At 38.8% G+C, this 27,498-nt stretch overlaps 1 protein-coding gene across 1 annotated transcript in view; it reads right to left on the minus strand.

Annotated features, from left to right (window-relative positions):
* The window catches only part of Mtm1 (myotubularin 1), a 107,344-nt gene that overhangs the window by 61,447 nt on the left and 18,399 nt on the right, over positions 1-27,498 (minus strand). The window contains exons 2-4 of the mRNA XM_055608760.1: positions 15,807-15,877; positions 14,056-14,128; positions 12,220-12,314 (exon numbers count right to left, since the gene is read on the minus strand). Coding sequence (XP_055464735.1) covers positions 12,220-12,314; positions 14,056-14,128; positions 15,807-15,869 — 231 coding nt within the window. The 5' untranslated portion in view covers positions 15,870-15,877. The remainder of the gene's footprint in view (positions 1-12,219; positions 12,315-14,055; positions 14,129-15,806; positions 15,878-27,498) is intronic.

Raw genomic sequence — 27,498 nt, forward strand, 5'->3', positions numbered from 1 at the left:
TGATGTTAAAGTGTAGCTTAGCATTTGGAAGCCATGACTGTGCTCTGTATGCACAGCAGATCAGTGTGTTCTGGCAGATCTTTGTCTCTGCACCTGTAAAGAGGCAGAATGAGGTGTCGTATGCATTCCTATTAAATACTACCCATTTTGCAACATGACTGAAAGCAAAGTGCCCAAAGAGAAAACCCTGACTTAGTAACATATAAAAAATTGTACATTATAATGTATTCATTTCTTACTACAGTCTATCTAAAAAGCATATCACCATGCAATGCATATTATTTTTGAACTATGCTGAGACTTATGAGTGTGAACAGCATTCTTAAGTATCAAAAACTGACTCCTAAGTATATGCACTGCATGCTTATATAAGCCTGGTAATCTCATAGCAATCTCATAACAACATGGAAGCAAGAGGTCTGTCTTGTTTGTTTTGAAGGCAGGAAGATTAAAAGATTAAAAGGGAGAAAAGAACCTGCAAGATGGCTCAGTGGGTAAAGACACTTACTGACAAGACCTGAGTTTCATCTAAGGAAGCCATATGATGGAAAGAGAGGATCTGACTCTGGCAAGTGGTCCCCATGTGTTCCCCAAACCCCGGAACTAAAAACTTAAGTTTTATAAGTGACAGTATTTATTTGCTTGTTTGAAACAGGGCTTCAAGCTTTACAGCCCACGCTAGCCTGGAACCCACTATGTAGATCAAAGACTAAAACCAAACTCCTCACTGTGATCTTCTTGCCTCCACCTCCCAAGTGCTGGGATCGCAGTTGTGAACCACCAGAATCAGCTGTGAGAGAGAGCTCTGGTGTTCTCTAGTTGTTATATATAAGTAGATCTCAGACTACCCCGGTCCAACAGAAAGCAGAAACTAGGCAATGAGGAGAACCAGCCAGCTCCTCACCCAAAGCACCCAGAGTCTAATGAGGCTATTTGCTATGCTCTTGCTGAATGACATGTTCTAGGTTTGATAACTCAGCAGGCTAAACAGGAAGATCCAGGAATAGGAAAAATTAGCCCAACTCTCAGGAAACTTGAGTCATCACTATATAAATATCACTAAATATTGAAAGAGTCTCAAAGTTCATTCTAACTAAAAAACCATGTGTTTCTGTTCCTTCAAGACTCCAAACTAGTTGAGAAGAAATATGATAAGCCAGCAAAAATAATGTATTCACCTTCTCTCTTGTGAAGGAGAACAGAGAGAACTGTACTGGGCACTGAGGTGTGTGAAACTAAGTTGTAGAGTTGCCCTTCTGGATCTTAGGGCTCAGCTCTATCTAGGAGATAAGACAAGGATACCAAAACAGCAAGATATCAGGTTGCTATGTGCCAAGAGCCATCAGAAGAGTCCACCCAAAATGAAACGGGATGTCAAAGAAGGGCAAGGTAGTATCTTACTGTTTGGACTCTGTTAAAGTTCTGTAGTGAAAACTTCATTGGAATGAAATAACTATAGTTGGAGATTAGCTGTCCAGAAATACCTTAGACTTGCATATGAAGAAAAACCAGGCATTTTATAAACACACACATAGCCTGGATTTAAGATCCAGCACCCTGAATTCTCTGAGGAATACTGGCAGGACTGGTTCACTTGAGAGATAACCACAGAACATTTTCTATGAAGAGGGTCCATTGTTATTTCAGGAATAATCAGGGAACAATACAGAGAACCATGGACTAGCAAGAAGAGGGCTGCTCCCAAGTCTCCATATCATGGAAGCTAGTGCTTGAGTTCAAGTGGAGGGCCAGGGGGATCTAAGAGTAGATAGGAACAGGAGAAAATCAGAGGTGATAACCAGCCTGTGGAGGGATCCAAGATGATTGAGAGTTAGGCCCAGATCTCAGATGGACCATGATGGCCTTGTCAAAAGATATAAAGAATATGGGCGTGAAGAGAAGCAAGCAGAAAGTATACTTTTGATACACTACTGGAGTCGACGATATGGAAAATACTAGGCAAATATAGAGATACTTCATGTTCAGAACATCCAGAATGAAACACCAAACAATGGCCTCTTCCCATGTTTTCTATGTTGGTGGCTGATATCATCCAGCTAAAACCCTGTCATCTTTGACACACACCCTTTTTTTAATTACCCTTAACTCATTCTTCCATATCTATCCCTTAAATCAATTTTGACCTGCTAACATCTATCCAACTCTGCCAAAAACTCCTCTAGGCCACTCTAGTGGTCACTGTTCTAGTACCTTTGAAACCAACATTGTTCCCTTCATGAGCTGCAGTGACACAGCAGCCAGCACCACCCAGAAAGCTATCAATCTTCTTTCTCTTTCAAAAGCTCTATAACACTGAATGCTGAAAACTCAAACCTCTGGAGGTGTGCACAAGAAGATCTTGATCAAAGCATGCAAAAGTCCAGTCAGATGCATGGGCACTATAGCATAAAAAAAAAAAAAAAAAAAAAACCAAAATCTTAAAAAATGCAAAAAAAAAACCAAACAGATGCAAGGAAAATAAAAAAAAAAAAAAAAAAAAAAAAAAAAGCCCGAATCTTGAAAATTGCTCAGCGAACAGGCTGAGTTCTCACTACAAAAATGAAAACAAACAAACAAACAAAAAAACAAAAAAACCCACACGTACAAAACTAAAACAACAAAGAAACCACACAAAAACAAATGAATGTGCGAAACAGCATAATAAAGCCTTCTACAATGTAGACATGTTTCAAAATATGACTTACTACTGTAAAAAGTTAATTAAAATAATTAAAAGCAAAAAGCCAGACATGATAATGCATGCTACAATTCTAGCAACTAGGAGGCTGAAGCATAAGGACTGTTCCAAATTCAGGTCATACTTGGTCTATAAAACAAACAGCCAAATCTTTAAGGCAGCCAGTGAGGCCTAGGTTACTCAGTTTTCTCATCCCTTGCCATACTCACCCACCTCACCTAACACACCATCACCTGTCTGTGATCCTTTTGGTCTAAAGACTTCTGAGACATGACTCTCTTGGCTTCTTCTGGCCTCCTCATCCATGTGCCACTTCCTTGTAACTCACATTCAGTCTTCAGACCACAAGTCAAATATCCTTTTCTCTGGACAACTTCCCACTTTCCTCCTACTCCTGCACTTCCACGCAGTACTGCTCACAGCCTATGACCTAGTCTTGCTATGCTTCTACGTAGAATGCCCATCTATCTCATTGTAGCTATAAGCTCCACGAGGGAGCTGCTGTATCTTTTGTATCCAACTATACCCAGGCATGTGGCTCCATGTTCAACACATAGCAGGCTTTCAAATCATTTATGAGTTAAGAAGGAAAGGCTGGGCTTGAAGCTATGGGACTGGAAAGCAACTGACAGTTGATAAAGAACTGAGAACTAAACTCCAATTAAAATACAGACTGAGGCAACAGGAAGAAAAAAAATTAGACTGCACAGAAAGTAAAAGGCAGAAGTGGGTGGAGGGTCACAAAGGCATAGAGAAAAGGAAAGGACAGTGAAAGTATTAACCATTCTAGAGAAGTTGGAATGTTGAGCACTCAGCCAAAGGCTTTAGAGCAGCGAATATGTAGCTTAAGCAGCAAGAAGAAGCTAGAACTTGAGAGGCAAAGTCACAAAGTGGAAGCAGTGGTCCAAAAAGGGGAGGTCAGAAGATGGTGTTTTAAGATAAGGGATTTGGGGGATTAGAGGGACAGCTAAGTACTCTTAACCAGAGTACTGGCTGCTCTTCTAGAGGACCTAGGTGAGGTTCCCAGTACCCACATGGTTCACAACCATCGGTGAGTGACTCCAGTTCCAGGGGATATGATGCCCTCTTTTCACTTCCATGGGTACTAGGCTTATATCTACATGTAGATATAGTGCTTATATCTACATGTAGGCAAAGCACTCATAAACACATGCATAAATAAATAAATATTTTTAAATGAGTCTTGAGAAGTTATGTACAGTGAAAACGTATAAAACTAATGAAAAGCAAAACTATAACATTCAAAATGAGTGGTGCTTAGGCTCCAAAGGAGGTAGAAGAAACAGTAAGGAAAGGTTCTAGGAGAATTGCAAACTTTGGCAAAGTGGATATATAGTTCCCTTCCAGTGTCAAAGAAGGAAGGAAAGGCTCATAATGCTGGGTATCCTTCAGGTTGGGATGATGTATGTAAGCTCAGAGTGGCTGACATCTTTTCAAAAGAACAAGAGACAAAGTCAGCTTGAGTATGGACGATAGCAGGCACACATCTGTAACCCCAGCACTTGAAAGATAGACGCAAAAGGATCAGAAGTTCAAGGTTGAGTCAGGTATACTGATTCATGCCTTTAATTCAGGCACTGGGGGGGGGGGGAAGAGGCAGTAAGATCTTTGTGTATTCAAGGCCAGCCTGGCCTACATGAAGAGTTACAGGTCAGCCACAATTATATACTGACAAATAGTCTCATAAAAAAAATTCAAGGTCATTCTTAGCTTGAGTTTTAAGGGATCCTGTATCAATATTTCCCTACCAAAAATAAAGAAAGGGGAGAAGGAAAGAAAAATGGAGAAAGGTGTGTATGAACCACGAAAAAGGTGGGTCACTTAAATGATTCATAGAAATGTGATAAAATTTAATTTGAAATTAAAAAAAAAATACCAAAGCAATGAACAGATTATTCTGAGGCCCGAAGGCCTAACCTGAAGTGGATTTGGTCAGTTAAATCTGTTACATCATAGCAGAATACCATAATCTAGGCAATACATCCTCAGTTTGGGCCTAGGTATTGGCATGGGAACATGGAGCAAAAAATAGTGATAAGAAAAAAAAATTTGTTTGCTGTGGTGCTGAGAATCAAGCCCAAGTTTTCATGCATGCTAGGCAAATGCTTTATAGACATTTTGGCAATATGACCCATATTCTAAATCTAAGAGGATTTTAAACCTAAAAATAGGATTTATTTTGTAGCAGCAATATAAGGATATGAACCACAGGGGGGGATACAAAGTGAATAAAGTATAATTAATAAAGAAAAAAAAAAGAACACCAGTACAGTTGGGTCTCTTTTATCAAAATGCTTATACCAGAAATGTTTCCTACCTCAATGATTTTTAGATTTGGAATATGGAATTTATTGGTTAAATATCTATAACCTAAAAATCTCCAAAATCTAAAGATCTTTGAGCAGCATGTTGGATCTCAGAACACTCAGGTCTTTGCAATGGGATGCCCAATCTACAGTTAGCATCGTACATTATTAGACCATACATAGTACTATATAATTTCCTTGAAAATGAAAAGACATAGGCAGGCATGGTAGTTTACATGTATAATCTTGGTACTTAGGAGGCAGCTGGAGAGTTGCTGCAAATTTGATGCTAGCCTGGGCTATACAGTCAGTGAGTTTCACAGCAGCCTTGGCTACAGTGTCTCAAAAAAAATAAGCAAAAAATAATTAGACAGGTAAAAGGAGGGGACTACAAGATCATTGGACACATGTGAAAAAATGGTGATTCTAAGCTTCCAAAGCATTTTTTGTTTTTGCTTTTTCTTATAATGAAGTTGTTTAGCTTTCTCACCAGGCAACAATATGGAAGGTAGACTTTGAATCCTTTCCCTATTGCAGCCAGAGCTTCTGATTCCAGTGGCAGCTAGTGATGGTGTTAAAGAAAGCAAAGTGCCCAGCTCTTAAGCAGCATGATATCCAGCTTCTGTCTGAAAATCATTTTACATCTATGAAGGACATGCAGATAGTTTACTCATCTGTCTTTTCTGCACCCTGTCTCTGAGTTGGAAAGAAACTCGGGAGGAAGATAAAGCAGACGGATTGCATTGGCTTAGGCCTGCACATAAGAACCTTTAGAGTAAAAGTCAGAGTGTGCTATGCTGTCACCAAAGCTCAACAGAAGACCCACTGAACAGAACAAGAGTCAAGAATCTTTGAGTCATGCTGTAAGAACAGATTTACTGTTGGGAATGGTGATACACAGAACTGTAACCCCAACGTGGTAAGGAGACAGGAAAATCACTGATTGAAGGCAAACATGGGCATTATGGCAAGGCACCCTGTACTAAGACAAGTAAGAGAGAAATGAATTGCTATGTTACAATCTTTTAGAGAAAAGTCAAGCTAGGGATTTCTCCTTGAATTTAATCCAGGAACAAACATGCTGTTTTTGATTTATCAGAAAATAAAACTTTGTAGCCAACATGTGTCTCATAGCACCAGCAGTTGTAAATCCTGAACTGAACTCTGTCACGGGCAGGGATCTGCTCATTTGCAAGACTTCTTCAGTTTCTCACACATCTCCTATATTCTTTTTGTTTGTTTGTTTGTTTGTTTCTAGCGGGTTGTGGGAAGGACTTGGGATGGGAAATATCCCTTGGACATGGCCATTATCCCTGATGTAAAGGAGGAACAATGGATGGGATTTCTTCAGATGGGCAGTGGATCTTTTATAAATGTCTATGTTAAATATGCCAAAATCATGTTTAAAGTGATGAGAAAGGTGACGGTAGGGATAGGTTAGAAATTAACATGTTTTAGTTGGAGAAAATGGCCTGAAGAAAAGTCCAGAGAAGAAGCATAAGGTTGCTTTAGGAATGATGAGGGTACATTACAGGAGCCATAGTGTGGCATAGATATACCACAACAGAGAGAAAGAGGCACTCCAAAAAGACTGGTCAGGAGCAGCTTGCACAGGGTCTTACATAAGAAGCTGAGATACCTTCAAAAAAATAGTCTCTAGGCAGAGGGCTGAAGAGATAGCAAATGAGTCCTGAGGAACTAAAAGGAATGCAATAAGGAAGACTGGAAGCAAAGAGGCTGGGGTAGCCCAGGGGCAATGGCTAGTGAGAGATATCCCATAAGAGTAGGGCATACAGAAGAGAAATAATGGGGGTAATGTTAGGATTACAGAGGAGACAAAATGACATGGTGCCTTCAGAATGACAGTTTGAAAGAAAAATGGCACCTTTAAGAGAACCAATGGCATCTAATGAAGAAACTGAGGAATAACTTGGCAATGAGTCTGGGTTGCCAGGTAGAAACTCAAAGAATCTCTACCAGTAATTAAGATGTAAGAAACTGGGGCATAAAAAATGGTTATGTGTGTGAGGGTAACAGGGGAGGAGTGATGGCTCAGTGGAAGCCTGCTGACCTGAATTTGATCCAGGAAAACCATAGTGGAATGAGAGAATGTACTCCTGAAAGTTATCTTTTGAACTCCACACACATGTGGGCACACAGAACATATAAACACAGAGCAGCCTAATAACCCTTAAAGAGCACTATCAACTTAAGCTTCAAGAGACTCCTAGCAATGGGGGATATGACCTGAACTAGCCAGCTCCTGTGAACAAGGCAAGACTTCCAATAGAGGGATGGGACACCAACCCACCCACAAAATCTTAGACCCACAATTTGCCCTGCCTATAAGATGTACAGGGGTGAAAGATAGAAGAGAATTTGAGGGAAGGGCCAACCAATGACTGGCCCAGCTTGAGGCCCATGCCATGAGAAGGAGCCTACCCCTGCTGCTATGGATGATATTATGCTATACTTATAAAAAGGAGCTGAGCATAAATGTCATCAGAGAGGCTTTGCCCAGCAACTAATAGAAACAGATGCAGAGACCCACAGCCAAACATCAGGCAGAGCTTGAGGAATCTTGTGAAAGATGAGGAAGATTGAAAAAGACAGAGGATTCAAGGACACCATAAGAAACCTACAGAATCAACTAACCTAAGCCCATAAGGGCTCATAGAGACTGAACCACCAACCAGAAATTATGAATGAGATGGACCTAGGCGCTCTGCACATGTGTAACAATTATACAGCTGGGCCTTCGTGTGGGACTCCTAAAGGAGAAGCAGAGGCTGTCTCTGACTATACTGCTTGTCCTTGGATCCCTTTCCCCTAACTGGGCTGACTTATCTAGCTTAATAGAAGATGTGCCCAGTTCTACTGCAACCTGATCATGTCAAGGCTGGTTGATATCCATGGGAGGCCTCCTTTTTCTGAGAAGAAAGGTAAGAGAGGTTTATGGGGGACAGAAGAGGTGAGAGGGTAGAGAGGAGAGAGGGGAAACTGTAATCAGGATGTAAAGTAAATAAATAACTTAATAAAAAAAAACTAGCTGCAGAGACATATCTGATACATATCTTAGGGCTTTATTGCTGTGAAAAGACACCATTATAAGGGCAACTCTTATTTAGGAAAACATTTAACTGGGGCTGGCTTACAGTTTCAAAGGCTTAGTCCATTATCATCATGGTGGGAAGAATGACAGTGTACAGGCAGATATGGTCCTTGAAGAGCCAACAGAGTTCTACATCTTGATCTACAGGCAGCAAAAGGAGACTATCCCACTGGATGTGGCTTGAGCATATATTAGACTCCAAAGCCCAAGTATGGGCATATGGAAGTTTTTATTTCTTTAAAAACTCAGTTATGTTGTATAAATATATTTTTGCTCTAACCCTAAGTTTGGGCTTCAGTTTGTCCATAGCTGATAACTGTCTCTTGCAGGGTGTGACCTTTGACAGCTGGCAATGGCCTGTCTCATGCAACACAGAGAGGAGCATGGTCTAGTGCTCTGAAGTTATAAATATGAGAGCCCAGAAAGAGACAGTGTGACATGGAGTGGAGGTATACAGCCAGTGGCAATTTGGAGAGACCAGAGACAGATGGTGTGGTGGCTAGGGGCAAACAGACTAAGAACAGTTTCAACACAGCAGCTTGGAGGTGACTGCTTGCTGTGTTTGCTGTTGAGAGGAAATTGGTATAGCCCCAACAGAATCCATTAAGCATAAAAAGCCAAGAGAAGTAAAGGGGTCAGCACCCCCTTTCCCTACTAACCTTTTCTCTCCTACTTAGAGTTGGGAGATGGGGGGTTGGAAGGGATAAGCTTGAAGGGACCAGAAATAGATAAGAGTTTTAAAAAGAGTGGAAGAAAAAATGTTACACCTGGATATCCCATGAGCTGAAGCTTTTCATATATATATGAAAACATATATATATATATATATGAACATATATATATATGTTCCCTATGGACTCTTCTTTAGAAATAACTTTATTGTTATTTTATGTAGTCAAAACCATACCATATTGTTGTAGATACAAACATGTTTTTTGTTTTGGTCCCAGCTGTGGGATGTGGGACTGATTCAGATGGTCTGAAGCAGTAGACTATTTGTTTTGTTCAGGCACTGAAAGGAGCTCTTAGCCAACTGCAGATAGTTTAAATCAGAGGACTTTGGAGAGAGAATAAATGCCAAGGCCCAGAGAGTGCGGAGGTCAAAGAGAAAGAACAATGCTCCTCCTATTTTCCCCTTGCTGCTCCCACTAGCTGCTGTGAAACAAGAAGTTGAAGATCTCCAGAAATGAGGACTGGTCTGGCTCCAAAAAATTCTATGACCATAACCAGCAGGAAGCAGCTAAAGAGAATTTCACCCCCTCTCCCACTAACTGTTTTTCTCTCCCACCTGGTGTTGGGGTGTTGGAAGGGACTGAGATGGAATAGAGAGAAAAAGATATAAGAAATGTAAATAAAAGTTTTTAAAAAGTAAGCCAACACCATATAGACAAGCCTCATTATAACACCACAATTTGAATATTTTCCCCGAGTCATTATCACAGACAACATAAAATGAAACCAGATATGCATGGCTAGCCAACAAGCCAGGAGTCTCTTAAGATGAAAAGGCCTATGACATAGCTTTAATTTTAGTTTTTGAACATTCTTATATATTAGCAGCAATCATCTCAATCTATCCCTATAAGACCCCTGGAAACTCTACAAACCAAGTCTAACCACTGGTCTACAGAAAGGCACTTCAAAGATAGCTCTAGTGTGGTTCCTGTGCTAACTTACTTTCTATTGCTGTGATAAACACCGTGACTAAAAGCAACCTGGGGAGGAAAGGGTTTATTTCACTTTGAAGATGATAGTTCATCATGAATGAAAGTCAGAGCAGGAAACTCAAGGCGGGAACCTGGATGTAGGAACTGAAGGAGAGACCATAGGAAAAATGATGCTTACTGCTATGCTGTCCCTGCCTTGCTCAGGTAATTCTCTTATACAGGCTACAGTGGCCTTCCTACATCAAATCAGCAATCAAGAAAACACCCCATAGAATTGCCTATGAGCTAATCCAATGTAGGCAATTCTTAAATTGAAGTTTCCTCTTCCCAAATGACTCTAGCTTGAGTCACTCACTCACAGTGACAAAACAACAAACATACAAAAAAGCAGCGAAGCCCCCTTTATAGTGTTGTGAAGGAAAAAGGACCAACATGTATTCTAGTCATTGTTGATACACTGGTCTCCTCGTTAGCCTAGTTATCTTTGAACTCTCTTTATCAATGTCTCTTTTTGTTGTTGTTTGAGAAAGTGTTTCTCTATGCAGTCCTGGCTGTCCCGAAATTCACTCTGTAGACCAGGCTGGCCTTGAACTTACAGAGAATTGTCTGCCTCTGACTCCCAAGTGCTGGAATTAAAGGCATACATCACCACTGCCCAGCTCAATGTCTCTTGTAAAAGCTGGCATCAGGATTTTATAACATCATTACAGAAAGGACTACTGTCTAATTTTATCTAGACATTCATTATATTATACTTCTGTTAATTCACAAGATGTATATTATTTTTAAACAGCTAATACCCAATTACTGATTTCAAAAGCATAGATTTTGATTAAGACAAACCTTCATCCTTTGTACCAGTGATACAACTGATCTTTTAAGAAGATGCTATCTATATACTTTTGTTGTGTCACTGGTTGTATCCAATATTCTAGCCAATTACAATAATTTCAAACCCCAACTCTATCATCTACACATTGGCTAATCTGTTGTTTCTCGCATCTCAGTCATGCATTATTTTATGGACAAGGAAGCTCCCTGTATAGCAAGGTGTTAGTGATCACCCTTCCCAGCTATCAGTAATATTTTATTAGATAGTTTGTAATAACCTCATCTGAATATATTGCCACGACTTAGCTTATCTTTCCCAGAAACTGTGCCATTCCTTGATTCCATGAGAATAACATCAATGACACTCTTAATGGTTTATTTCTATATACTTAAACCATCAAACACTAAAATGATCCATTGCCAAGGACTGATACCAAGCTTGCTGTAAATTTCCAGACTCTTTCTTTCTGTTTTAGAAAACTAGAACATTCATTTATGTCCATTCTTTCAGTTTGAATTGACTCATATAGGTAAAATGTGCAATGGTAGGCCATTTAAGCCTGCTTCTGTATATACCCTTATGAGAACTATGCTACATGACTTACAAGAATCCAGGGCAACAGGAATATTAACTAACATTTTAGAATTTAGACATAATAATGAACATAATAAAAGATCAAAGATACAAACTAATCTACATCAGAACTCTGCTAAACAATGGATGGCTAAAAGCAAACAAACAAACCCTAGATTTCCCCTATCAGTTCTACATATAAGGCTTACAGGTTATTCTTCCATGTATCCTAAACTTATTTGCCTGGAGTATACAGAATCATGGAATCACCTGCCCCTGGTCACTGGTGTGAGCCACAATAACATAACCCATCTACCATAGTTCTTCTGGGAAAGGCACAGGAGCTATACATTTTCTCTTGTCCTTCTGGGGTATCTCTATGTCATTGGTATCTCTATATCATATAGTATTCTATGTCATTACTTTATCAATGGGAACATCCCTTGAAATGTAGTGACAAACATTTTATGGCCACGGGTTGAAAAAGTAAGTAGCAGTAAGCCATGTCACTCATCCCAGTTTTACCCTGTTACTTAATGTTTTGTAAAAGGACACCTAGATAGCTTTAGAGTGTTAGGCTTTAACCAATGATTCACATCAACATCTTACTCTGTGGTGTTTTAGACAATTCATGTGTACTTGGATCATAGACCCAGGCATTCTGATGCAGCGAATAGGAAGCCTCTGTGTTGCTTGTTAAAAATGTATAAGTTGTTCATTCTCATCTATGCTGTTAATTAAAAAACACTATCCTACACCAATTTACCCTAACCACCTTTCCTCTCTATTCTGAGGGATAAATCCTATTTGAATATTTTTTTTTGCTATTGCCTACAGAAACAGATGTTAGTGGTATTTCAGTTGTGCAGAAGCAAAAACTTAAGAATTGAGAAGCAAATATAGCCCCCATGTTAATCAAATCCACAGTCAGTCTTGCAAGGTAGAAGAGAAACAGTTTAGCACCGTTTTTAATAGTTAGGGTCATCATTATTATCTTATAATTTACTTACCATTTCCAAACTTCTTAAATAAAGACGATAATTTGTGATGTAAACTCTTCCCTTAATGGGACCATTGAAAGGACATATGTAAATAACTTCTTTGTCTAGTAAGATAAAAAAAAAATACCCTAAAATAATGGAAATATACACCAAGATAAACAACAAATGTACTATACTAACTTAATATAAACTACTTAGCTACATTTAACTACAATAAAAATGACTAAAAATGTTGAAAGCAACACTGGCAAAGTTTCCACAGTTTCTGTGCCAGGCCAAATTGGGGCAGTAGGGAATGAGTAGGCCCATGTCTTCTCTAAGCACTCAGTGCTGCCACCACCTGAGACAAGAGCCAGAGCACAGAAGTGAACAATAGCTTTGCTGTTGCTAGCATCTTATAATGGTAAGATACTACTTGAACTACTTCAAAGAAGGATAAAGTTTGCATAGGACAGCCTCATGACTAACTGGTAGGCTGGGTATTAAAGTTGCCAACCCCCAACCACATATGCATCATAAATTCTTGCTACTGTTGTTGTTGTTTAAAGGTCTCTTCTCTGTGTATCCCTGGCTAAGCTTCAATTCATGATCCTCCTGTCTCAGCCTCCCAATGCTGGGATTACAGCAGTGTACCACCACACCCTGCTATAATGACAGCATTAGAAATCTGTCTATAGAAAACATCTGAGCAATGATAAAAATAGACAGCCAAGGTAAAGCATGTATTTGCTGAAGTCGATGTAAGAAGAAACTAAATCACAAGATTCGATTATAATAAAACTATCTTTCTCATCTCCTTCAAGGATAACCTTGAATAGGTTAACGACTTTTGAAATGACTTTGAAATCCTTTTTCTCTACAGGTACTAAATGAAAACTATATACTGAGGTATATAGTTCAATTAGTTGCTACATAGATTCAGGTCTGTCTGCTAATACTCAGCGCTCAAACATCATATATGAAGACCATCAAAAGTAAAATTTCTTTGCTCTTATCCAGAAACTGAAAAGAACATGTATTACTGGTTTCAGTTTCAAGACTAGAATTATGACTGTGTGTCTATAGACACCAAACAGTTTTTTATGGTTCTGTGGTATATAGATAATTTGCAAAAGTACTTTGCTAACACCTCCATTTAATTAGTACAAGGATTTAGCCACTTCAAATAAAAATTTTAATCTTACTCAATGAATAAAATAGTTCGCTGAAACAATGCTGAGTATTAGCTTCAAATATACTGACATGTGAGAAGAAGGACCAACCCTAACACAAAAAGTGAATGCCAAGACCTAGCTCAGAGCTATTAGATGCTTCTGTAGTCTTAAGTCAGAACGATCTGACCCTTACAAAGAAGATACTGTCCTCTTAGCATTGGTTTATCATGAATGAAAAACAAAACACACTGTATTAAAATGTTACCACAACCGTATTTTCCATTTTCTGATAAAGGATCCTCCTATATGTTAAGATAAGAGTCTTTAAGCTATTATAATTTTGAAACATACATCATGGACCGAAAGACTTAATCTAATTCTGTTCTTATCACCTAAATTATGAAGAGTGTATACCTCTATTTAGAGACTTACAAGTGATAACCTATGTTGTTCTCCCTAAATCACTCTTTTTGGGACAGAGAAAAGGATATCACTAGCTTTGTGAGCACCAAGCTGTTGAAAGACCTCTTTGATCAGAAAAGGCATTGGGCGTTCTCTTGGTATTGAGGCTCCTAAACAAAGCTGGCTTATTTGTCCTCTCTAACTTGTACAGAGCAAGAGGAGCTCAAGCCACCCGACCTTGCTGTACTGATTCTCCAGTTCTGTACCTACATCCACAAAAGCTCCTTACCAGTAATTCCTCTTTCCCCTGGGAGGTGAGGAACATTCTCACTGAGATCTTGACTGACTCCATCTTGAGATACCTGCAAATGAAAGGGGCATCAAAAGTGATGGTGTCATCTTTGCACAGATTGTAGCAAACAGAAATACACCTTTTAAAGAAAAAAAATAGAATTTTAATATTGAAGAAAACTAGAACAGAAAATTCAAACTGGGAAAAGAGAATCTGGGCTGAGAATACAGCTCACTGGTTCTTCCCAAGCTTACCTGAGGCCATCTTTTCAATCCCTAGCAAGAGCAAATTAGAAAAATGAAAGACTGACCTGGCTGTAAGATTTACTGGATGTACTAACTCCTAGTCTGAATTTAAATAATGTTACCAATGTTTTAAATAATTTATATCTCAGTAAAATGATCAAACATCAATGAAGTCAATGTGCTCTATTGTCATAGCTTCTTTTGTATGCAATTGTTACAGAATCATATCACAGTTCCAGAGAATAAGTTTTCAGACCTATTATTTTATTAAGACCTTGCCTTACTTTTCATCTTTATTAGGAACCTTATTCTATGTAAGAGAATGAGTAGTCTATTAGAGACCTGGTTAGGTCTCTAGGAACCATTTCAGCAAATTCCCCACTGACCTTCTTTTGTAGATCTCCTCTTTTGGAGGTGTTCTTAGGCATGTGCCTCATCTAATTACTTCAGCAGATGTGACAGGCAGGCAAAGCATTAATCATTAATCTCAGGCTTGCCAGGTATGGTGGCACACACTTTTAATGCCAGCTTTTGGCAAGCTCTGGCAGACTGATCACAAGTTTTGAGGTCAGCCTGGGCTATACAGCTTGACCTAGTCTGAAAACAAAGCAACCAACTCACCCAAAATTTACATCTCAGTATTTCAAAATAAAAATAGAATGCTATAAAATTAAAAGGCTGAAATAAAGCGAAGTGATTTGTACATTATAAAAAGTTACTTATTACATAATGAAGAATACTGACAAACCATTAAGAAAAGAATCTTTCCACCCCCCTCCCCAGGCAAACAGGCAAAAAACACGAATGGTTACTTCACAAAATCAACAGGAATGGGCAATAATGTAGCTTTAAAAAGAAATAAAAGGTCAAGGTTGTCAGTAATCAGGAAATAAAAATAAAAAGTCACCCACCTTTCTGATTGAGCATTTTTATACACTATGCGGTAGTGTAACCTTTTTGGTAGATCACGGTAAAGCCTCAAAGGGCTATGAGTAAAACTTACTTTGAATTCATCCCTCCCTTTCAATTTATGTTCCAAAAACCATCTCATTCTAATGGAACAATTTACCATGGATACTTCGAATCATTTTATGTTCAAGTTGTATATGTTTGGGTTTTGTATGTCTTATCATCATAGCTTGAAAAGAATACTGTATTTGGGAAGTGTAGTAGCCTGCTTAGTAGTCCTGACCTTCCAGTAACTCCTTCAGAGAATTGTCTGAGACAGAGGATTGCTTCACACCTCAATGTGAGGTCTGACAATAAGTTATGAACAAGGCTTCAGGAAAGCACTTACAAAAGCAAAAATCACTTAACACATAGTTTATTTAAATCTCTTCCAGAACAAGGTGAGATGATAATTAAAACTCCATGTCTCCATTTCCTTATGCTATATGAACACACAATGAAATTCATGATTCAATATGACCCAAATGACTGTCTAACGCAAATATGGAGAGAGAAATGTATAGAGATACAAATAGATATAAAAATTCAACTTACCATGTTAATGGATTCATTCTCCAAGGGGTGTGAATTATACTTAGATTTTGATGCAGAAGCCATCCTGGAAACTACCAATGAAGACAAAGTCCTCTATTAACTGAACTTGCATTGCTATTTCAAAAATGTAACATTAAAGAATTAAATATTTCAAGAGAACAAACAGTACTTAACTTTGTAGGTCCAATAGAATAAAAAATAGAGAGCTAGCCAGAACACAGACAGTAAATGTCCAAGGAAGAAAGGAGTTCAATGCTGTCTTTATTTAGTTTTTATTTTAGGTTTGGTACAAAGAGACTAGAGGCATTGGATATATTTCAAAAGTTTTATCTAAACATTAAGAGACTACTACAGCAGATACACAGCTAATGATAATGACTCTTGAGGTTGATGAGTGGGAGCACATATTTCTAAACTAGCACTCAGGAGGCTGAAGTAGGAGGATCACTAAGTATAAAGACTGTGTCTCAAAAATTGCAAAAATAAAATGAAAAGGGAACAGGAGCTAAATATTAAAAGATATTTAGCTCAAAATATATCATGCTTATTTTGGGAAATTTTACTCATAGTGTTCAAGTTGCCATCCAAAAAAAAAAAGAAAGCAAACAAAAAAACTTTAATGTTTACCAATGTATGACAAGCATGAAATTTCTACACCACTTAATTTTTAAGATAATTTACAAGCATCCAAGCAGAATTATTTTCTCCATATTAGGGAGTTTAATGTGAAATAGATCTGACTGAAATCAAATTTGTATAAATTATCTACGAATAATTCACTTTTCTAGTGAAAGTGTGAATTTCTGGCAAATAAATATTCCTCAATTCAACAGTGGACAAAAGCATCATATTCAAATAAAACATAAAACTTTTTTTAAATATTTATGGTTGTTTGTGTACATAATGTGTATGTGTGGGCATAAATACTGTAGTGCATGTGTTGAAATCTGAGGACAATTCTGTGCAGTCAGTTCTCTCCTTCCACCTTTACCTAAGTTGCAGGAATTAAACTCAAGTCACCTGACTTGCAAAGCAAATGCCTTTATCTGCTGGGCCATCTCAATGGCTGAACAAAACAATGCAAATGTAAGTATTTAGACTCCTAAAGATGTTAGCAATGAGAGAAAAATAACAAATGTTTCAGTTATTTTACTAATCAACATTAAGGATAGACAGGGATGAAATCACTAGCAGGTAAGCCATATCTAATTCAAGGTGACTGTGGATAACAATGGAATCTTCTGGACTCATTCCATTAAAAGAACAGTCATGGGGCTAGAGAGATACCTCACTCAACAAAATGCTTGCCTTGAAGTCATCAGAACCCACATTAAAAAAAAAAGCCATGTATGGTATATGATTATAAATTCCACTTCCTAGCCAGCCAGCCTAGCTTAGTTTGTGAGCTCTAGACCAGTGAGACACCATGCTTCAAAACACAAGGTAGACTATCCTGGAGGAATAGCATCTCCTCATCAACATAAACATAAACACACACACACATGAACAGGCATTCCCTATAATGGAAGTTTTGGTTTCTTTAAAAACTCATTTATGTCATGTAAATATGTGTTGTTTTAATCCCCAAGTGTAGTATTTTAGTTTGTCCACACCTGTTAACTGTCTCATGTGGGTCGTGGTCTTTGCCAGCTGGTAATGGCCTGCCTCAAGTGTATAGCCTAGAGAGGGGCATAGTCTAGGCCTCTGAGGATATAAATACAAGAGCCCAGAAAAAGAAAGTGTGGCTTGTGGTAATGGTGTGTGGTTAGTGACAGTTTGGAGAGACCAGAGACAGACAGAGTGGTGGTTGGAGCAAATAGACGGAGAGAAGGTTTCAGTGCAGTGGCTTGGAGGAGACTACTTGCTGTGTCTGCTGTTGATGAAGATTAGTAGAGCCTCAAGAAAACCCTAAATAGCTGGGAGAAGCAAAGGAGTCTGGCCCCCTCTCCCATTAACCTCTCTCCTACATAGGGTTGGGAGGTTAGTAGGGAAGTAGAGGCCTAAACATCCCAAATAAAATACAGTTTAAAAATGAGCACTACATTTCCCTGACAAAGCACAGCATGAAGCATAACAACTCATTCTAGTGCATCTTTACAGTGTGGGTCACGATCCTTAAGAAAGGCCTAAAAGAAGTAAACTAAAAGTCAGAAAGAAAAACATCAAGATGAAGAGGTAGAAATGTACAATTAAGACTGTCAGGCTGCTCCCACAAGAGGTCAGCTTGACAAGGGCAAAGCTTGTATCCATTTGGCTCATTGTTGTATCCTAGCATACAAGAGCATTAACATTCTAGTGAGTGAATGACTGACTGTATGGAAAATGCACACTATCATAAGACATTATGATGGCGCTTACTTCAATACTGATTTACCAAATCCCATGACACTGGAACTAGGAACTATCATTGAAGCTTAAAGATGAACTATTAACCCAGACTGATGGCACATGCCATACTCCCGGCAACTACGGAGGCAGAGGTAGTAGGGCCATTTTAGTCCAGTGGTTTGAGACTAGGTTGGAGAACCCAAAGTAGAAAGGGGAAAAAAAAAAAAGAAGGGGAAGATAAGGGGGGAAAAGTGCCAAGAGAGAAAAAAGAGAAAAAGTAAATTGGGTAGTAGACTAATTAGAAAGGAATTAAAGTTTAACTTTTAAAAACAAACAGTGGGTAACTGCCAAAGTGAATTAAAATTGGACAAAATCTTACATTGTGCATTACAAAACTTCTCTAACCTTATGTTTATGCACTACAAAATATTGTTCTTAGACATTATAGCAGAATAAATTAGATAAATTAGAAAGGGCAGATCAGATGTACCTGCCCTGAAATTATTCTTCTGAATAAGTAAAATTATAGAAGGGGACAGGGGAGGTTCTTCAGCAACATAAAAAATTAGGACTTAGTAATAAGATACTTGAATACCTAATAGATAAGTATTTTCAAACTAAAGTTACTATTGCTAAGTCAATAAAGATATTTAAACTACAAGGCAATATAGTCAACTCACTGTCACACTGCCTGCCTTTACAGTGTTTGTTCACAAACTATGAAGGAAAAAAAAAACAAAGTCAAAGGTTGTAGTACATCCCTGTAATCTCAGCACTTGGTGGAGGCAGGAGGATTCAAGGCTAGCCTGAGCTACATCAGACTGAAAACACACACACACACACACACACACACACACACACACACACACACACACACACACACAGTCTCATCAAACCAATGGTAGTGTGTAACCCAGAATTCTCAAGGATCTGAGTTCAATCCCCAGAGGCACACCAAAAAAAATAAACCTCAAAGAATTGATTTCAAATTGTGAAACTCATCATAATTTCTGAACATTTCCATTATTTCAAAGAGAAGCCTCATGCCCATCAGCCATTGCTCTGCAGTCCCAATGCTGAAGCCCTTCCACAGCCAGATAGATTGCTTTCTATCTCTATGGATCTGCCTACTCCGGGTCCTTCATATACATAGTAGCATATAACATGGTCTTTATATCTAAAGACGTCTCTTTGGGAGTTATACCAGACACTGTTACTGTTAAAAGTTGGATCAAATACAATCCTCAGATTCAAGGGCCTCCGTGATGATAACAGTCAGTTCCACAGTAAGCCTGGCTTTAAAATATCATCAGTGAGCCTTTGTGTGAAATGTGGTGGCTGATCCCCAATCTGCAGAAACATTGGGAGCTAGATTATGGAGCTGGTGCCATTCCAGTGCAACTCTGCAAGTGAGGAACTCTCTGACCTTGGCCAGGTTATCCAGTTTCTCTGAGCTCATGCCGGTACTTTATCACTATTGGGCAAAATGAGTTAATTCAAGAGAAGAACTACTCTATATATCTGTTAATAATTATCAGCATTTTAACCATGAAAGGCTAATTATTCACTGTGGTCCACACAATTAATTCTACAAATCAGCTCTTGCCTTAGAAATACCAGGGAGAAAGCAAGATATTACATGGACAATGCTTGGCTACTGAATACTGAATGGTAATAACTAAAACTGTACTTGCCCACAATGACTGCAACAGAAAGCAATGTGGCATTGTGAAAGATGCCATGAACAGACCAAATACCCAGGGGACATTTATAGAAACAGCTACTCACTTGGTTTACAAAGCATTTTTCCCAAAGCCTCAAGCAATAAAATTGTCATCCTTTTTATTTAAGAAAAAAATCTTGCGGTAGGTGGGTAGTAGGAGAGATGGTATAGTGGTTAGGAGTACTAGCTGCTCTTGCAAAGGAGTCAGGTTCTGGTCCCAGCACCCACATGAGATAGCTTACAACCATGTGGTACTGATATTACAATGTATGCTACCATACCCGTCTTTTAAACATGGGTTTAGGGGATTGAATTCACACTTGTACAACAGACATTGAAATATCTCTATATCATTGTTTTAGATCAGCATACAAAGCAATGGGTTTCATCATGGCATCTTCACGTGTCATTATACACTTCATTCTCATCTGTTCCCTGACCCCACCCTCCTCCCTCCCTCTGCTGGTTTCCTCTCTTCCTCTAGTCAGTCCCCCTTTCTGAAATACCAACATTCTGCCCTAACTCTAGTCTAAAAGGGAATGAAAGGGTTTATTAGTGAACTTTTTTTTTTAACTCTTAGGAAGCATCAAGCCAAATGAGGACAATTCACCATTCATCTGAGTGCTAATAAATGCACAATTTACAAGAGATCCAACTATTCATACTTCTAAGGTGAAAAGTATTTTGACCATGGGGCCACTTAGAAGACAAGAAAATAAAAACAGATTTTATAATGTCCTCAACAAAACTACTAGTTGGACACAAAAGAAGTGTTCAACATTCCAGGCATTTTGAGCCCATTGCAACTATCAATTTATAATCTACATTCACTTACTTGAGAGAAGGGCTACCTCAACCCATATGAAAATAATCTATGGTAAGAAATAGTATGAGTTTGTTTCATTTTTATCCATTTTCCTTTGACCAGGGATAGCAAACTGTTGCTGTAAAGGGACAGATAGTACGTGAGCCAAAAATCTCTATTGCAACTTCTCAACTTGGCAATGGAGCAACAAAACAGTGATGCAAGAACAACACATTTTGATACAATTTCATTTACAGAAACAGGCTGCTCCCTCCTGCTTTAAACTATTAAATTCTTCCCAAATGAACTTTCCTCAGCCAAAGCAAATAACAACCATGTCCTTTTAAACTACAAAGTAAATTATTAACTCTACCTTTCAGTTTGTCAAAGATGCCACTATGTCTGCCTTTGACATGGTATGACACCACGGTTGAAAAGGAGGATTCAGATATAGGGTTGGTGAAGATCCTTTCCCAATCTGCAGGCTGTCGTTTTGTTCTGAGGACAGTGTCCTTTGCTTTACAGAAGCTTTTCAGTTTCACGAGGTCCCATTTATTGATTGTTGCTCTTAGAGCCTGTGCTGTTGGTGTATATGACAGAGGGCTAATATCCAGTATATATAAAGAACTAAAGAAATTAAACACCAAAAAATCAAGTAATCCAGTTAAAAAAATGGGGTACAGGGCTAAACAGAGAATTCTCTGCAGAGGAATATCAAATGGCAGAGAAACACTTAAAGAAATGCTCAACCTCATTAGCCATCAGGGAAATGCAAATCAAAATGACCCTAAGATTTCACCTTACACCTATCAGCATGGCTAAGATAAAAAACTCAAGAGACAACATATGCTGGAGAGGTTGTGGAGAAAGGGGAACCCTCCTCCACTGCTGGTGGGAACGTAAACTTGTACAACCACTCTGGAAAGCAATCTGGCACTTTCTCAGACAACTAGGAATAGCGCTTCCTCAAGATCCAGCTATACCACTCCTAGGCATATATCCAAAAGATTCTCAAGTACACAATAAGGACATTTGCTCAACTATGTTTGTAGCAGCCTTATTTGTAATAGCCAGAAGCTGGAAACAGCCCAGATGCCCCTCAGTGGAGGAATGGATGCACAAATTGTGGTATATCTACACAATGGAATATTACTCAGCAATAAAAAACAAGGAAATCATGAAATTTGCAGGTAAATGGTGGGATCAGGAAAAGAGCATCCTGAGTGAGCTAACCCAGAAGCAGAAAGATGCACAAGGTATATACTCACTCATATAGACATATAATATAGGATAAACCTACTAAAATCTGTATACGTAAACAAACTAATTAAGAGGGAGGACTCTTGCTAAAATGCTCAATTCCTATCCAGAAAGGCAAAGAGGCTGGACATCAGAAGGAGAAAAGAGGGAACAAGTCAGGAACCTGACACAGTGGACCTCTGAAAAGCTCTGCCCTGGAGATTATCAATGTAGATGCTGTGAGACTTATGGGCAACCTTTGGGCAGAGTGCAGGGAATCTTAGAAAAGAAGTGGGAAACAGTAAGATCTGGAGAGGACAGGAACTCCATAAGGAGAGCAACAGAACCAAAAAATCTGAGCACAGGGGTCTTTCCTGAGACTGATATTCCAACCAAGGACTATGCATGGAGATAACCTAAGACCCCTGCACAGATGTAGCCCATGGCAGTTCAGTATCCAAGTGGGTTCCATTGTAATGGGAACAGGGACTGTCTCAGACATGATCTGATTGGCCTGCTCTTTAATTACCTCCCCCTGAGGGGGAAGCAGCATTACCAGGCTACAGAAGAAGACAATGCAGCCACTCCCGATGAGACCTAATTGACTAGGATCAGAAGGAAGGAAAATAAGTCCTCCCCTATCAGTGGACTTGGGGAGGGGCATGCATGTAGAGGGTGGAGGAAGGGAGGGATTGGGATGGGAGGAGCGAGGGAACCACAGGGGGGATACAAAGTGAATAAAGTATAATAAAGAAAAAACTTTAAAAAAAGGAGGATTTTATACTCAAGAATGAATTTGCAATCCCATTTCTGTCACTTAGTAATAATAGTCTTGCAATATTGCATAGAGTGAAGTCCACTGTAAAACAGGCATGAAACCATTTGTCATAACTGAAGGTGAAGAGGATATAAAAATGATACCATCACAAATGATGAAATATTCCCTCTTCCATGTAGAGGCTTTCCATAAACTCTTAATTCATTCTTTAAACTAGGTATGGAGGGGAAACTCTTTCCCTGGAAAGACTAAAAAGAAAAAAAAAAATGTCTACCCAGTCTTTTCAGAGCATCAACAACAAACCAAAGTACAATTCAATAAAAATCCAACTTGTGGATTAGGCTTGCTTACAGCTGCATGGATGAAGTCACCCCTTCAGTTCACCTTCTATTCTCTATGCTCTAGCAACCCCCTCCAATCTGGCCAGGGATCCATTTGTGTACAGCTAGCTGAGAGGTACAGAAGAAAATGGTTGCGATCAGGTGAGGGTCCAATGACTGTCTCCACATCCTTCACTAAAGGAATGTCAATAATCACTGAGTCCAATGTTGAGTAGTCACAGCTGCTCTTGTGAAGATGATGGATCTCATGATAATCTAATCTCAGCAAGTGGCTAACTGTCCAAATACACATATTTGTGAGATAACTCATATGTCTGAGATAATTTATTTGGGTTACTGAAAATCTCAGGACTAAAAGTTATCTGGTTTGATGAGGGCTTTAGAAAGTATAAAATGCTAAGTAATTTTTCACTTTGAAAGTCATTCTTATCATTTATAAGAATTCAGCTCAAGGATGCATCTACTTTTATAGCTTTAAATGTTGCAAAGGTCTTTGGCTGAAATCAATTTGGACAGCTGAAAGGCAGTCTGAATCATTTTTTTTTCCAGCAGCTAGTGATGGACTTTGGGTAGATTTCTCATGACAAATAGCATATCTTCAGGATACTGGCTTTAGTGGCATAAGTTGTAAGCCATAGAACAGGGTAACTTTAGATATCATACACTGAAACTGATATGGCAAATAAAGTACAAAAAAAGCCAACAACTATAAGGTTGTGCATTTTTTTTAATGAATAATGGCAGCATAGTGATACAGCAAACATTTAAAGCAGACCATTAGAATCACCAATGGATCTTGTAACAGTCAAATACTTGAGAGTAAACAAAGTTTTAAAATAGGAGCAAGATCAAGTTCTCATCTACCTGCCAATTCCAATACTCACAAACTTGGCTAATCTGCCCCACAACAAAACAAAATCGTTTGCCGAATTATTTTCTGCAGCGAGAACCACTCTTAAAAATTACATATTAAATTTATAAGTAAAAGGATACATTTTTGAGCTAAAAGTTCAAATGGCAGTTGCTAAGTAGTAAAAACAAGAGCTATAACTATTACAGTAATGGAGAGTGACATTTATGTTACATTTAATTACATTCAGTGAACCTTCTCAGCTGCAGGCTAAGGGACCCCAAGAGAAAAGCCCAGGGAATGGGTAGTAATGGCATAGTCTTCCAACCACAATTAGTGGTGCAGGGAGGGAGGACAGCAAGGCCCTTAAGACCACGTGTACAATTTCTAGAAACAAATGAGAGGAAAGGACCTCCGGTGGAACCTGAAATTGAAACCAGTTGCATGGCTGCTTTTACTTAAAGGTAGAAGCAAGAGCTTTGCTCAGGCTCCTGTCATACACCTGCACACTTTGCTTTGTTATATATCACATGAGTTCCTAGTATTTCATATTGCACACTTGTACTGGACCCTGCAATGATCTCTTGGGTCTCCTCCTTCTGTTACATTTCTAGATCTTCCTTCCTAAAGGCAAGGGCTGTTTTTTTTCTGTTACAAGCACACTTTGAGCATACCACACACATTAAAGAACATTGCCTTTGAATTTCTCCATGACTTTGGACATCAGCATTAGGATGGATATGTATGTATTTAGTTGCCTTGATAGCTTTATCATCTCGTAAATATGCATATACTGGCAAAGACTGTGCTGATTTTAATATGTTTTTGCGCTTTTGTAGAAATATAGTAAGTCCATAATCTACTGCTCTTTGTTTTTCTCACACAGGTTGCTGTGAGCTTCCGAAACACAGATACATGTTTCTGTGCTTTGCTCATTTATTTAATATTAAAATATGTCCACTGTTTTTAATACTTTTGAGAAAATTTATTCACAGAAGTTATTCAGGAAAACTGAGTATAAGATTTATTTTTTTCCAAAGCATTTTCTTTTATTTTTTTAATTTATTTTTTTACTTATTACAATTTATTCACTTATTGCAATTTATTACAATTTATCCTATCTGTAACCCTCTCCCTCATGCCCTCCAAGTCCCACCTTCTCTCTCTCATCTCCTCCCATGCCCCCCCCCCCCCCCTCCACTGATCTGGGAGGTCTTCCCCCCTTTCCATCTGACCCTGGCCTATCAGATCTCATCAGGACTGGCTACATTGTCTTCTTCTGTGGCATGGTAAAGCAGCTCCCCGCTCTGCAGGAGGTGCTGAAAGAACCAGCCACTGAGTTCAAGGCAGAGACAGCCCCTTACCAGGGAGCCCATTTGGAGACTGAGCTGCCACAGGCTACATCTGTGCAGGACTTCTAGATTATTTCCATGCATGGCCCTTGGTTGATTCATCAGTCTCAGAAAAGACCCCTGTACCCAGATTTTTTGGTTCTGTTGCTCTCTTTGTGGAGCTCCTGTCCCCTCCAGGTCTTTCATCTCTCCCTTTGTTCATAAGATTCCCTGCACTCTGCCCAAAGTTTGATATGAGTCTCAGCATCTGCTTTGATACCCTGCAGGGTAGAGTCTTTCACAGACCCTCTGTGGTAGGCTCCTGTCCTGTTCCCTGTTTTCTCCCTCTTCTGATATCTGTCCCTTTTGCCTTTCTGAATGAGGATTGATCATCTTACCCGGGATCCGCCTTCTTACTTAGCTTCTTTAAGTGTATAGATTTTTAGCATGTTTATCCTATATTATATGTCTAATCCACTTATAAGTGAGTATATACTATGTGTGTCTTTCTGCTTCTGGGATACCTCACTCAGGATGATCTTTTCTAGTTTCCACCATTTGCCTGCAAATTTCATGTTTTCTTTGTTTTTAATTGCTGAGTAGTATTCCATTGTGTAAATGTACAATATTTCTGTATCCATTCCTCAGCTGAGGGACATCTGGGTTGTTTCCAGCTTCTGGCTATTACAAATAAAGCTGCTACGAACATGGCTGAGCAAGAGTCCTTGCAGTATATACTTGAACATATTTTGGATATATGCTTAGAAGTGGTATAGGTGGATCTTGAGGTAGCACTATAACTGACAAAGCACCAGACTGATTTCCAAAGTGGTTGTACAAGTTTACATTCACACCAGCAATGGAGTAGGGTTCCCCTCTCTCAACAAACTCTCCAGCATGTGTTATCACTTGAGTTTTTGATCTTAGCCATTCTGATGGGTGTAAGGTGAAATCTCGGGGTCGTTTTGATTTGCATTTCCTTTATGACTAAGGACGTTAAGCATTTCCTTAAGTATATCTCTGCCATTGGATATTCCTCTATTGAGAGTTCTCTGTTTAGCTCTGTACCCCATTTTTAATTGGATTACTTGATTTGTTGCTTTCTAATTTCTTGAGTTCTGTATATATTCTGCATATTAACCCTCTGTCAAATGTAGGGTTGGTGAAGATCCTTTCCCAGTCTGTAGGCTGTTGTTTTGTTGTGATGACAGTGTCCTTTGATTTACAGAACCTTTTCAGTTTCATGAGGTCCCATGTATTGATTGTTGATCTTAGAGCCTGTGCTGTTGGTGCTCTGTTTAGGAAGTTGTCTCCTGTGCCAATGAGTTCAAGGTTCTTCCCTACTTTTTCTTCTAACAGATTTAGTGTGTCTGGTTTTATGTTGAGGTCTTTGATCCACTTGGACTTTAGTTTTGTGCAGGGCAATAAATATGGTTCTATTTGTACTTTTCTACAAGTAGATATCCAGTTAGACCAGCACCATTTGTTGAAGATGCTATGTTTTTTTCCATTGTATGGTTTTGGCTTCTCTGTCAAAAATCAAGTATCCTTAGGTATGTGGGTTTATTTCTGGGTCTTTGATTTGATTCCATTGATCCACCATTCTGTTTCTATGCCAGTACCATGCAGTTTTTATTACTATTGCTCTATAGTACAGCTTGGTATCAGGGATGGAGATATCTCCAGATGAGCTATTGTTGTACAGGAGCAATAAGACAACTAAAGGAGATCAAGGGTATGTAAATCAGAAAGGAAGAAATCAAAGTATCACTATTCACAGATGAGATGATAGTATCCATGAGTGACCCCAAAAATTCAACCAGAAAACTCCTTCAGCTGATAAACATTTTCCGCAATGTGGCTGGATACAAAATTAACTAAAAAAAAAAAAAAAATAGTAGCCCCTCTGTACCTGAAAGACAAAAGGACTGAGAAAAATATTAGGGAAACTACTCCTTTCACAATAGCCACAAATAACCTTGGTGTGATTCTAACCAAGCAAGTGAAAGACCTATTTGAAAAAAACTTCAAGTCTCTGAAGAAAGAAATTGAAGACGATTTCAGAAGATAGAAAGATCTCCCATGCTCATGGATCAGTAGGATTAACATAGTGAAAATGGCCATAAGCAATCTACAGATTCAATGCAATTCCAATGAAAATACCAACATAATCCTTTACAGAACTTGAAAGAACAATTCTCAATTTCATATGGAAAAAAAACATAATTGCTTTCATTATTTCTGATGCTGAATAATAACAGGCATTCTCAGACATAGGGGGGGCCAAGATGGCGGCA

The sequence above is a fragment of the Psammomys obesus genome, unplaced genomic scaffold, assembly GCF_907164565.1.
Source record: "Psammomys obesus unplaced genomic scaffold, mPsaObe1.curated_primary_1811, whole genome shotgun sequence".
Lineage (NCBI taxonomy): Eukaryota > Metazoa > Chordata > Mammalia > Rodentia > Muridae > Psammomys > Psammomys obesus.